A 12,838-nucleotide genomic window follows, 5' to 3' on the forward strand; every position below is an offset into this window, starting at 1 on the left:
TAAAAGTGAAGAACCTACCAGTTTCATTTTATCAGCTGAAAGTTTTGGTCGTTTACAAGAGTAGCCACATTCAATTTGCAGAACAATATATAATACTGTTTTATAAGATATAATTCTAAACATTAAAACAAAATACTTTCAATGTATGGGAAATGCTTAAAAATCCAGGTAGTTTTCATACAACCTTTCACTCATAAAGACACACCTTGAAAACCAACACAGTAAGTAAATCTGATCTGATAAAGACCCATGGTTTCAAACAGCACTCAACTCGTGAGACAGAGAAGCAGGTGTGATGATTGAGATTTAAAGGGGAAATAAATTGAAGGTTGATGTTTTCTCGGTCCTTTAGTAAAAAACAAACACGCCACCAGGACCACAAACAACAGGTGCCTTGGGTGTCAAATGTGCCCTGATACTATTTCCCTTCATCAGAAAACCTATACAAAGGCACTACATCAGCAGAATTGAATGCCTGAGACTGTCATCAAACATGCATGGAGTAAATCAATCAATCAATCAATGTTTATTTATATAGCCCAATATCACAAATGTTACATTTGTCTCAGTGGAGTAAACACACAGACTGTAGTGTAGACATAACTTATTAAATGAGGCTCTACCTCACTGCATGCCTTCTTGAGGTGTCATCTGACGATGGAAAAGTAGTAAGCTGACACTGTAAAACCTGAAACTGTTGGTCGCTCGCTGACTGGTAAACAAAAAAGAAGATAGCTACAGTCATCAGGAGACAAAAGTAAAGTGCAATGGAGCGAGGTATGCAAACCGGTTTCATTACAGAACTCGTCAAAGTGAAGAAAAGCAGAATTGTACATTTCTTCCTCCTCTGCATACTGTTGATCTGCTCTTCAGCAAGAGCTCTGAGACAATCAAGACAATCACATAACAAACTTCACATATGATTTTCAGTTGACCCGTCATAAGAAATATGACTTAGTCCATGTTACAGTTGATTAATATGTCTGTTGTTTTTAGAGGAAAGTTGAAAATGGTTTTGTATAATTAATGAATTACACATCAGGTTATTATTGTGATGTTTGGGTTTATGTGATCATAAAACATGTATTATTACCAACGTCCGGAATAGACATAGAGGAATGTGTCTTACCATGAGTGAATACCATGAGTGTAACTGAATGAGCAGCCCCTTGTGTAGTATGTAATGTCTAAAGAAGGAAAAGAAGAAGAATATAAAAATGGCTTGGGTTTAAGACCTGCCTGCTTTACAAACTGGAAGTTTGAGGATTTTAAAGATGTGGGCATTTAAAAGGTAGTTGAGGTCTAATGAAAGATGCTTTATTGCTTATGGAAATGTAGAACAACGTTGTTTTAAAGCTTGGGACATACTAGGAAATCTGTCACTTGTGAGCCCACCAACTTTATGGAAGTGCAGAAGTAAATCCTGGAGTACCCCTTTCAGAATATAAAAAAGGGAAGCCCCCGTGGCTCTCAGGGGTTTTAGAAGCTTACCACAGAGTAGGCTACATTGCAACATCTGTGGTTAAAGTCTGGTTGACCTTTGTTGTATCTCTCTATATACACTGTCTAATAAAGTAAAAGAAAAGGCCCCCTAAAGTAGTAGATTAAGAAAACAAAAGCAGAGCAGAGTTGAGAAGATCCATAATCATTAATCAGAAGCATTTTTCGGTACCACTTTACAATAAGACTACCCTTATAAAGGATTCATAAAGGGTTGTAAACACTTTATTAATCATTAAGAACCATTTATAAACCAGTTCTAACATAGTTTTCATACATCAACACAGGCTCACTATTTGGCAAGATGACTAAGCCTTATATTGGCTAGCGAGAATCAACTCAGTAGAGAAGACATAGTAAGCTAAGTAGCCACGATAAGGCTTAGCAGTACAGATAACTGTGGGCTCACTATTTGGCAAGCAACCAGTCACAGTTGCCCTGTTTATCTCATGTCTTATAAAAGCTTATTAATGATTTATAAAGTGTTCACAACCTAATTAATAAATAAATTACAAACTATTCGTAAATCCTTTATAAGGGTAGTCTTATTTTAAAGTGGTACCCTTTTTCTGCAGGGTTAATGGCAACACCAGTTAATAGCTGCCCAAGTGAAACCCCCTTCCCCTGATATAAGACAAGCATATCACATCAGAATTTTATCTTGTTTGCATTCAGTCACAAAAGTTAAGCCCGCCCTTTACAGAATTGTTTTTGTTAAACATTTGACATTGATGTCAGTTTCTGGCATCAAACTATCTGAGCTCTTAATTCATATCAGATAAGGATACTTTTTTTTTTTTGCTTCAAAGTGCTGTGTATACTGACATTTTTTTGTATTATGTGGGATTATATTTTTAGTTATACAGAGTTAGTTTAAGCAAATGGTATTAAAAGGAAACACACACCTTAAAAGAGAGGTTACTTCAGTGCGTTCAGCTGAGAAATGTTTGGTTGAGGACCAAACTGGTTTTGCAACTTCAACTGAATGCATTGCAGTCTCATGTGCTGGTATTTTGTAAACTTGCCACACAGCAGACTTCACTGTTGAGAGAAACTTGTTTTACTCAAACACAGAAAACATAGACAGAGAAAGAGAGAGATAGAGGAGGAAGAGAGGGAGAGAAAGAGAGAGCACTCAGGTTAATATAATCAGAAATTCTGGTCCACAAGGTCAGAGCAATATTTACTCTTGTGGTTCTCTCCATGTGTCCGGAAAACCTTTTGTATTTCCTTTCCCCTTCATACTTATCAGTCATGCAATGTTAGGCAAGGCGTCATTTGTTTACAGTTATAATAATGACAAAGGAATTCTCTCCAGGAAGAAGCAACAAAAAGTAGAAGAAAATACAAAGTTTTTGTTGAGTGATCGAATGTAACATGGGAAAAAAGTGCCCCCAGTACTCAGATCCTTCAAAGAAATTCAAACTGGAATACCACAATGTAAAATTATAATCACTGATGGTTCAGAGCACATCGGTTCAACAACAATTTGTTAAGAAAGAAAAAAAAGCTAAACTGAAACGTTTTCAAAGGCAAATCTCTCTGTAATGTTGCTTTTGCTTACTGAAATCTTTGAGATTGACCTCATTAGCTCGAAACATTTGTTTTTATAAAACCAATTAGGAAGTTTAGATGGTAAAAAATTGAATTGGTAAGTGACCAGGTGCTTTTTGGTAAGAACAACAAGCCAGAAATGTTGGTTTATTTTCTTTTAACTTATCATAGAGATTGTTTGTTTATATTTTAGTAGTGTGATGTGTAGAGTTGTAGAAAATGGACCCTGTTAAATAAAGGTAGTGGAGTGAAAACTACAATGTTTTCCTCTGAAGTTCGAACTGAAGCAGAATAGGATGATAAACGATCAGAAGTAACAATAAAGTAAAGTGCCTTAAAATGTTAAAATGTCCACCACAACCGGATGCACAGATACAGATGTTCAGGAAGTGCGTACGTAGCTGGTTAAAACTTCTTTAAACTACACCACCATACTGCAGGGCATTTCCCAAACCAATGGGCAGAGAGAGTTCAGCCGTCTTATCCGACACACAGCCGCCAGTCACTGTGTCCCTCTCACATTCTCACGCTGCCTCCAGCGTCCTCTCATTCGTCTCCTACATATGGAACAATGCAGTAGATAACAAATTCATAAGCTTCTCATCTGGAGAGCACATTCAGTATATATCTACCAGTTGTGCCCGTACTGGAATCTCAAACGCTTGCTTGACTGAGCATCCTCCGCAACTCCAAAGGACAGAGGACAGAGCTTTCCCTCACTGAGCTGTAGCTACAGTACAGAGACACTCTTGTTGTTTGGGGGCTGCCAGTAATTTGCCATTGTGGCTGGGCTGGCGGGACAATCATATTTTATTCAACAGGCTCAAGACCCTCTCCGACGACACAAAGTCAGCCAGCATTCACAGGAAATAGTTTGGTCGTGAGAGCATGGCGGGCGAGCATCACAACACTTTCCTTCCCCCAAAAGAATGAGCCAATATTAAAGGTCACCTATTGTGCAAAATCCACTTTTTCATGTCTTATACATAAACATGTGTCCCCTCTGTGTAAAGACATTCTGAACGTTTCAGGAAAAAAGATTCGCTCACTTTTTGTCGTGATCCATATAAAACCTGTCTGAAAATGAGCTGATCAGATTTTGGCCACTTTATGTCATAACGACTTTTTGGTAATTAGCCAATCACCAACGTTCAGAAAGTGTAAAGTATGACATTAGGAAAAGCCCTCCGAACTAAGACTACATCATTTTATTAATCTGTTGAATCAAACTCCAGTCCAAAATTATTTGGAGATGAAACGGTCACAGAGATGAACATAACAAAGCAGTCATTTAATACATGCGGCACTTTATTTACAAACTGCATCTGTAAAGAACAAGATTATTTCTGATAGCATAAAATTAACTTGAAAAGTCAATTTTAGAAAAATGTGAAAAAACAATTAAAAAGTGTCTTAGAAATTGTAATGAGAACATAATATTTACCTCTGTGAAAAATATATATCTATTTGTCATAAAATGTGGCCTATGTCTGTAAAAGAGTATAAAGACAACTTGTTTCATTTTCCCCTCAGGTAAGTCAACGTCATAGTATTTGATTAAGACATTTAAAAAGCAGTACTGGAGCACTGACTTGCATCTTAAAAGCAAATGGGTGTTTGAAGCATAAACGTTAATCCTCACTATAGATACAGAACAGAAATCCCTCCTTAAGTGAATCGCTGCAGTTCCCACACCCCTTTCCTTTTATACAAAATGTACATTATATATAAGTTGGCGCTCCATTACAAAATGGACGTTTTACAAACGGTATATAACTACGGTTATACATAATATATATAGATTTTTTTTTCTTTTTTTACAATAAATCAACTTCTCAGTATGCGAGCCTCCTTATCAATGATTGACGAAGGCTTATTATAACTAGGCAATTGGATTTCTGCATTTTATTTGCTGTGCTCTACTTCCTATGCCGATTGCTTTCTATCTGGTGAGTACTCACTGGTTATAATCTGGCATTTAACTACAAAATTAAACATTTAAAAACTCATTATAAATCTATGAAAAAGGCCCATAAAAAGTGGGCTTGTGACTACAAAAACCTACAAAGACTAGGGGAAGAAGCATTATGTGGAAGTCGTCCAAAAATACTTCGAATACCGAAGTCCTTGTCCTGCGCTGATGAAGTCTCTGCTTTCTGCTGGGATCGGACTTTTGACTTCTCTGCTGTCCGGCTGTTCCCCTGCTGCCACTTCAAGCCACAGGAATCCCAGTGTCTTTTATAAAAGTCAGAAGACAGGTCCCTGATAAAGAATCTCTCTGTGGTTGAAAGGAGAGACCAACCCCACCCTTATCTGCTGACATTTTGAACTGAAGGCATCCTCATGTTTTTAAGTGTTGGACTTGGTTGTTTAAAGTTGAGCTTGTGAAGGTGGGATCATCGGCAGGCCTGCTGCACTTGATTTATTAACTCTCCGAAGCGATCGAAGAGCCCCTCTACCCAAGCTCCGTTCTGTAGACACCTCTGAACAGTCTCCTCCTGCCCCAGGTGTCCTGTCTGCACCTGCAGAGACGCGATCTGGAGTGCAGAACACAAACAGAAATGTTTTAATAAAAGAGCTTAATAGAGCAAAGTTTACCAGAATAATAAGAATCTAAAAAGGAAACCTTCTAAGCCTAGTCAAATCATTACATTCAGAACAAGTTAGAAAAGTAGGCATATACACAAGGACGCATATCTCACCTCGTCCTTACACATGAGGTACGTGTGGTACTTGTAATGCTGCAGAGAGTGGTACAGAGAGAACCACTGAGTTTTCTGCTGGTCCACTGTATACTCCTAGAAAAGGGAAAATCCACACAATGTTATTCAAGGACATTTGAACATTATTTTTTAAGATCAAATCGCCAAAGGAAAGGGCACTGTGGCTTCAGTGCTCAGGAGAATGAAGAGAGGAGTGAAATGCTGACACGGCGCCCTCTGCTGGACATATGACTGCACAGTGAATATGACCAAAACAGTATCCAGTCTCACCTGTGGCACTTTGTTGGGCATCTTGTAGGGCTTCAGGCTTTTCTTGTTGTAGGCCCTCCCGCTGAGACGCACTTTAAAGGCCGGGGTTTCCCTGTCCTTCTTCAGTTCAGTCACGACTGAGATCTCTGGGAAGCCGTCTAGGGCCGTCTAAAGACACAACGGGAGGGAGACTTGGGTTTGTGCACTGCATTCACAAACAGCTGTAGTGCTGTTTGGTAGTGGAAAAGGTGCTCTCGAGTATTTAAAAAACAGCGTGCAGTCTTCCCCGTTTGTTTTGTAAACTATTGTAAAAATATTTAGAGGATTTCGATATTTCTTTATGAATTTATTGCTGTTCTGACCTAATATTGAGTTATTATTTTTAATGTGTGGTTCCCTTGTTGCAAGACAGTCTGTCATGTAGTGTTAATTTCGTCAGCTATTTTTTAATTTAGTTTTAGTCTTAGTCCTGTGTTAAATTTCCTTTTTAGTTTTAGTCATATTTAGTCACCTTCATCCTGTTTTTATTTAGTCAAGTTTTAGTCGACTAAAAGTCTGAGCATTTTAGTCTTATTTTAGTCAAAGAAAACTAATTATTTTAGTCTACTTTTTGTCAATGAAAACTGTTGAGTCTTTTTTAGTCATCAGATTATATAGAACATTTCAGTCAAACTAGTCTAGCCAAAACCAATAATTTGTCATTTTAGTATATAAATAAATAAGATTATCTTGTCCTTATTTGATGAAAAACACAGGTTGAATGATTTAAGAATGCAGCTTTGCAGAGAGTATCAGGTTTGTGGTGTTTTTACCTGTGTTATGGCCACATTGCTTCCCTTCTGATGAAACAATGCATTCGCTTTTTTTCTCCGCCTCATTGTAGCAAATATGGGCCCAAATATCACATCGTTTCTTTATCCCAAGCAGTGGTGGGTTTAGACTTTTTCATTGTCAGTCATTTTGACGGACAGGATCGTAACATTTCCGTCATAATCCATTATTATCCGTCGAGTGCACAATGTATCACTCACTCGCGCTGACGGGGGGGTATTCGGTTAACGCGACCACTGCTCCTAAGCTCTGTTGTTGCCATTTTATTTTCTGTTAAATAAGGTTAGTTAGACCATGAGTTAGACGCGAGTCTTCCTGACAGTTCATATTGTGCCGCTGCCTGGTGTAATTCAAATGTACCGCCGCGCACAGCACAGAAACAGCTGCCGCAGCACCGGAAATGGAACTGCTGGGAGAAAAACTGACTATCAGAGATTTAACGTTATCTTTGATAATATTTCGTCTCCTCATTTTTCGTCAACGAAAGTAAAGAGAGATTTTGTCATAGTTTTTATTTAGTAAACTACATTTTCGTCTCGTCACTTTTCGTCAACGATATTGCATGATGATTTCGTTACAGTTATTGTTCACTGCCGTCGGTGCCGTCTCGTCATCGTCTCGTTTTCGTCATGGAAAAAAAGGTCGTTGACGAACATATTTCGTCATTTAGTCAACGAAATTAACACTACTGTCATGTGACTTAACCTGTTTACACAGATCATGTGACTGACTCATCAACAATGACCATCTGTCTACTTGCTGACATGTATAAAACATGAGCTCTAAAGGAAATCATTACAGTATGTATTTCTGCCTGAATGCCTTAATGGCTTTAATACATAGTGAGGTTTCTAACTTTTACTGTGACGAAGCCTTTTGAAGTGAAAATCATGCCCAAAATCACACCAACCTTTAGGACCTGCCCGATGTGCAGCTTGTGAAGCAGGCGCTTCCTGTTGTCAGTGATCATCTCATCCACTCTTTTCATAGGTGGCAGCAGCAACTCATCTGAAACAAGACCATTTAGCAAGTTATCATAGCAGTAATACTGACTCACCACCATTTTTGGCAAACATTTATGCTATTTGCAAGGCAGGGGAAGGGAGACACCAGTGGAGAGAAATACAGAGTCAATTCACTCACCATTTGCCCTCTCAAGAGCAGTCATCACATCCTCGTCTAAGGCAATGCTGACGAGCAGTTCCACGAAGCTCCTGAATGTCTCCTTCATGGTTCGCGTGTTGAGAAGCCGTGAAGCAAATGGCACTGGAGGGTTCAACTCTGTGTGTGTGTGTGTGTGTGTGTGTGTGTGTGTGTGTGTGTGTGTGTGTGTGTGTGTGTGTGTGTGTGTGTGTGTGTGTGTGAGAGAGAGTGAGTGAGAGAGGGGGGTAAGATTAAGAACTACAATATTTTCAACTTATATTCAAAATGGATTTAACAAGATAAGTTAAAAGGCTTCTTTACCATCATCGTCACCACCCTCATCTGCAGATGATCCAGAGGCAGCAGGGGAAATCGCCTCCTTCCATTTCCTCCTCTTCTTAGGCGGGGGCTCTGCTCTGGGCTTCAGTTGTTTGGGTCGAGGCTTTTGGCTTTGGGAGACTGAGGGAGGGGCAGCTGTCAAGCCCAGCAAAGTTTTCACCTGAACACCCCTGGGAGGCAGAATGAAATAAAGAAATACCACCGAAGAGTCGTTTTTTACAAAAAATACAGTATCAAATCAGTCAGTTCTCATAGCGTACCTTAGCGAGCTCATAGGCTTGCAGTGTGGCTTCCGACTACAAACTCGTACATACTCCCTTTTGTTGACTGTGTCCAAGAACTTCACATACACCCTCTGGTACATCGTTTTGGCGTCACCAAAGTACCCAAGATACTACACACAAAGAAAAACAACATGTTACCTGGCGCAGCATAAAGAAACATTTTAGAATGATTTAATACTCCTGAACGCACACATGTCTATTGGTGAGTCTGCTTTAACTTACACTGTTGGTGGCTGAGAAGACTCTCTTTCCATCCCTCAACTCCGGCACAAATTTCTGCAGCAGAGCCTTCTGGACTTTCCAGATGGCTGGAGGCTCGCTGCCTGATCTCATTGTCACCTGGACACATTCACAAAACACAGTGTCGAGCATCGTTCAGCATGGAGTATCAGTTTAAGAGAAAAATATAATAATAAATGTTTAACTACAAGTAAACACAAGATGTGGCACGACTATCCCAAATGCTGCTGAACATCAATATTCATGTTCACAAACATTCATTTACAGTTCATGTTTTCCAAAGGCCTTACCTTCAAGTTTTCGATATCCTCGTTCCTGACGACAAACTCGTCTCTCTCCCGGTACATGCCCTCCCCCCCGCTGTCTGACAGCTCCTCGTCAGTCAGCCCCTCGATGGCCACACTCATCAGCTCCACAGCTAGCTGTCCCAGTGGGGTCTGTTTAACCTCCTCTTTGGCCACAAACACATTCCCTAACGACACAGCAGTTGCTGTCTGTATAGGAATGGTAACCCGCGACAAACAGGTCAGCGGCACGGTGAGGGGCATGGTGGCAACTTGGTCTGGCTTCATCATCGGACCAGGCATGTGGTCATCTAGAGAAGAGTTAGAAATATATGAATGTATTGGAGAAAAGCATTTTCAGAAAGTAACATGAAAAACGTAACTATACCCCTTTTATGTACAATAAATCTAAAGATTTCAGACAGCATTTATTCAGAAAACGTACCAAAAGAAAACTCGGGTATGATGAAGTTCCAATAACAGCACAGCAAAGAATACTGTTACCCAGTTTTACATTTGTGCACGTTATCACACAGGGAAGTATAATAGGAAAGACAGAAAGAAAAAAAAATGGATTTTTTTTTTTAGGTAATTTATCAGGTAAAGTACTTTTGCTTGTCACCGTCCCGCAAAACTAAGATTTATTAGTTTATCTTTGATATTTGTTAGGTCTATTACATATATACATTTATGGTCCTGACTGTTTGGCATAATAGGCAATTCTAAGTAATAAGTCTAGACTCAAGTTACTTTTAGGATTTGTTATCATTTTCAAAATTGTATTTAAAAATACAATCAGAAATAAAATGTAGGGATAATTAATAATATAAAAGATTGTTAATGCATGTTATAAATATTGGCAGCTCCTGACAAGCTTAAGCAGCGTATTATTACCTGGCCTGGATTTCCGATCTGAAGACTCATCCAGAGCGGAGAGTGCTGAGCTGATGCTGTTCCTCAGGGCCTGGTTCTTCCCAGTGTTCTCCTCCTCATCCGAGCTGAAGGATGGCAGAGTCTCCAGGTTCTTCTGCAGATCTTCCTCCAGACGTTTCTGATGGGAGCTCACACCTGGGCTCTCCTGAGTTATCACGGGCAGAGTCTGTAGTTTGGGAGGCAAAGAAGGTAAAGCACACAACGGTGTTTTGTTGGAGGAGGAGGAGGAGGAGGAGGAGGAGGAAGAGGAGGAAGAGGAGGAAGAGGAGGTGCAGGGCTTTCTCGGGCGACTGGTAGTCCGCGTAGGATTTGGAGAGTATTGCTGTTTGGGGCCTGATTTGATGAAGTCCAGGAAAGAGCCTATGAATCCAGTTTTGACCTCGGGCTGTTTCTCTTCCACTTCACGGATCTTCTGTCTGATTCTCTCCTGCTGCGGACAACCATCAAACACACCTTGTGAAGCAGATGGCGAGCTGGCGTCACTACCCCTGGAGTTCTGACGCTTTGTCTGCCCGCCACGCTTCGCTGGTCTGGCCTGTCCACCGTCCTCCTCAGAACCACCTGGTTTGGTGAGGGACTTCGAGCGAGCCTTCTTTTTGGGAAACTCTTCATTCCCTGAGCTTTCCATGAGGCTGTCCTCTGTTTTTTTTGCATTCCCTTTGACTCTACTCTGGAAACCTTGGGGGTCATACACCTGCCCAGCTAAGTGAAAGTCATTCTCAGAGCCTCCCCCATCTCCATTTGTGTCAAGTTCAGAACTGTTGTTGTGGTGCACAGGCTGACCGTGGCAGTCTGTGGTCATTCGAACTCCATTTAGTGTCATAGTCCTGTTGTGGGAGCTAGTGTTGGTCATGATTGACTGTTGTGCTGAGGAGAAACTAGGTGACATGTGCCTTATATCCACGGTCTGGTAGTGACCTTTAGAGTCAATGGGTCTTGCCATCACTGCCAATTCTGCCTCAGCAGAGGATGTCGCTTTGACAAAGTCTTGGGGTGCGACGCCACAGGCTGCCACCGTAGCGGCGAGGATATCATCGACATTTGACAAAATAGTTCTGTCATCTGCAAGAAGCATCGAGTCTGGGAAGCAAATGGAGTTGAGAGCGAAGTGGTTTTTGGCCTCATGTGGCTGCTGGTTTGAATGGCTGTAGTGATGTTTAGAGGAATCAGAGCATCCTTGTTCGGACTCTACTGTGCCCTGCTGCCTCTGGGTTTCAGTGATGCCTTGACCCATTAGTTCTCTGCCCATCTGCAGATACTGGACATGAACAGGGCCTAGATCTTGAGCTTGTTGGATACCTTGCACTGATAGCACCTTTGAAGAGTTTTGACTATGATGGACAAGGGGCTGCTGGAGCAGAATCATCTGGTTGGGCTCGAGAAAAACCTGAGTGCTGGGGACGGTGATATATTGGGGGTGGGCTATTGGGCTCTGGGACTGAGAATGATTCTGGTGGTTTTGTTGATTTTGCTCAGGAGACTTCAGTTGAAAAGAGGTGTGCTGCTTTAGCTGTTCCGAGCTCAGGTGTAAGTGTGAAGATATGATACTGGAGTTTGTCGTTTTTGTGTTGGTAGTGTCCTGACCATTGGCACTGCTTAGATGAATGTGCTGTTGGCTCAGAGAACCCATCCTTTCATCTTTAACGTGTGCTGCGTTTGTGTGACCCAGTACCATGATCTGATCATCAGAACGCGAGTTGCTTCGGATTACGCTTTGTGTTTTGTGATGATCGTCCATTTTTGAAACTACATAGATGACATTGTTGTGAGCAGACATATTGCTAGCTGCAGCAGAGGCCTCCATTGATGCCTGCTGGAGAGCATCTATGTCCTGGATTGGAAGCTCTCCAGGTTTCTGTTTGCCATAAGTTGGCTTTATGTCCTGTATTGAGGATCTGATGTTGTTTTGTAAGGCTTGAGAAGTTAAAGAGTAGGCAGGCAATGGTGCAGACAACACATATTTATGGGGCTGTGTGTGCTGCTGGGATAGCGTGCCATGCGTTTTACCTCCCACTGAGGCTTGCATGAGGGTGTAGTCCTGTGAAGAATTTGATGTGGGCAGACTCTGCACACATGTGGTTGGGTACGATGAGTTAAGGTTAAGGGATTGTCCGGTGGCGTAGCTCTGAGTCACTAAAGCTTGCCCCTGAGAGTGTGATGTGGGGTAGTTCTCAGAGAGATTCTGACACAAGCCCTGAACCTGGGCTCCATACTGGATCTCCTGCTCCTGGCTAAGCCCGGGACTTGAGGAGTAAACAAGAGTCTGACTAACAGAAGCCACATTGTCAGACTGGCTGGAGAGGGAAGGGAGAGTCTCGTAAAGTGGGGAGTGTTTGTCTGAGGTTGAATGGGGGGGATGTGACTGGGTCTGGGAGGTGATATAGGTTTGAGCTAAACTGCTGGACATGAGGCTGGAGAGCTGGACTGACTGCTGGTTAGCAATGACTGAGTTCTGCTTCTGTCCTGGGGAGGAGTACCGGTCAGGAGACGCTCCTGTCAGGTTCTGCTCGTGACTCTCTTCACCACCAGCAGTGTGGGGAGCTAGTTCGGAAGAGCAGTCTTTAGCTTGAGTTACTGAGTCTGTTTTGGTTTGTGGAGCACGATGGACCCCTTGAGAGGAATCTGCTCCTGCGCTGGTGCTACAGGACACCGGGGTCTGACGGGATGGGTCCTGCTGGTAGGCCACATCCGCTTCACTGCCAGAACCAAAGTACCCCTGTAAGGAGTGCTCTGAATTGGACAGTTGCTCTGAGGCTGT

The 12,838-nt window shown here is 41.7% G+C and overlaps 1 protein-coding gene across 1 annotated transcript in view; it reads right to left on the bottom strand.

Annotated features, from left to right (window-relative positions):
* Positions 1-4,318: 4,318 nt before the first annotated feature.
* The window catches only part of qser1 (glutamine and serine rich 1), a 12,299-nt gene continuing 3,779 nt past the window's right edge, over positions 4,319-12,838 (bottom strand). The window contains 10 exon segments of the mRNA XM_034074991.2: positions 4,319-5,591; positions 5,757-5,852; positions 6,048-6,194; positions 7,768-7,865; positions 8,001-8,138; positions 8,322-8,509; positions 8,600-8,733; positions 8,846-8,962; positions 9,154-9,458; positions 10,042-12,838. Of these exon segments, the coding sequence (XP_033930882.1) occupies positions 5,451-5,591; positions 5,757-5,852; positions 6,048-6,194; positions 7,768-7,865; positions 8,001-8,138; positions 8,322-8,509; positions 8,600-8,733; positions 8,846-8,962; positions 9,154-9,458; positions 10,042-12,838 (4,161 nt within the window). The 3' untranslated portion in view covers positions 4,319-5,450.

The sequence above is a fragment of the Pseudochaenichthys georgianus genome, chromosome 3 (genome assembly GCF_902827115.2).
Source record: "Pseudochaenichthys georgianus chromosome 3, fPseGeo1.2, whole genome shotgun sequence".
Lineage (NCBI taxonomy): Eukaryota > Metazoa > Chordata > Actinopteri > Perciformes > Channichthyidae > Pseudochaenichthys > Pseudochaenichthys georgianus.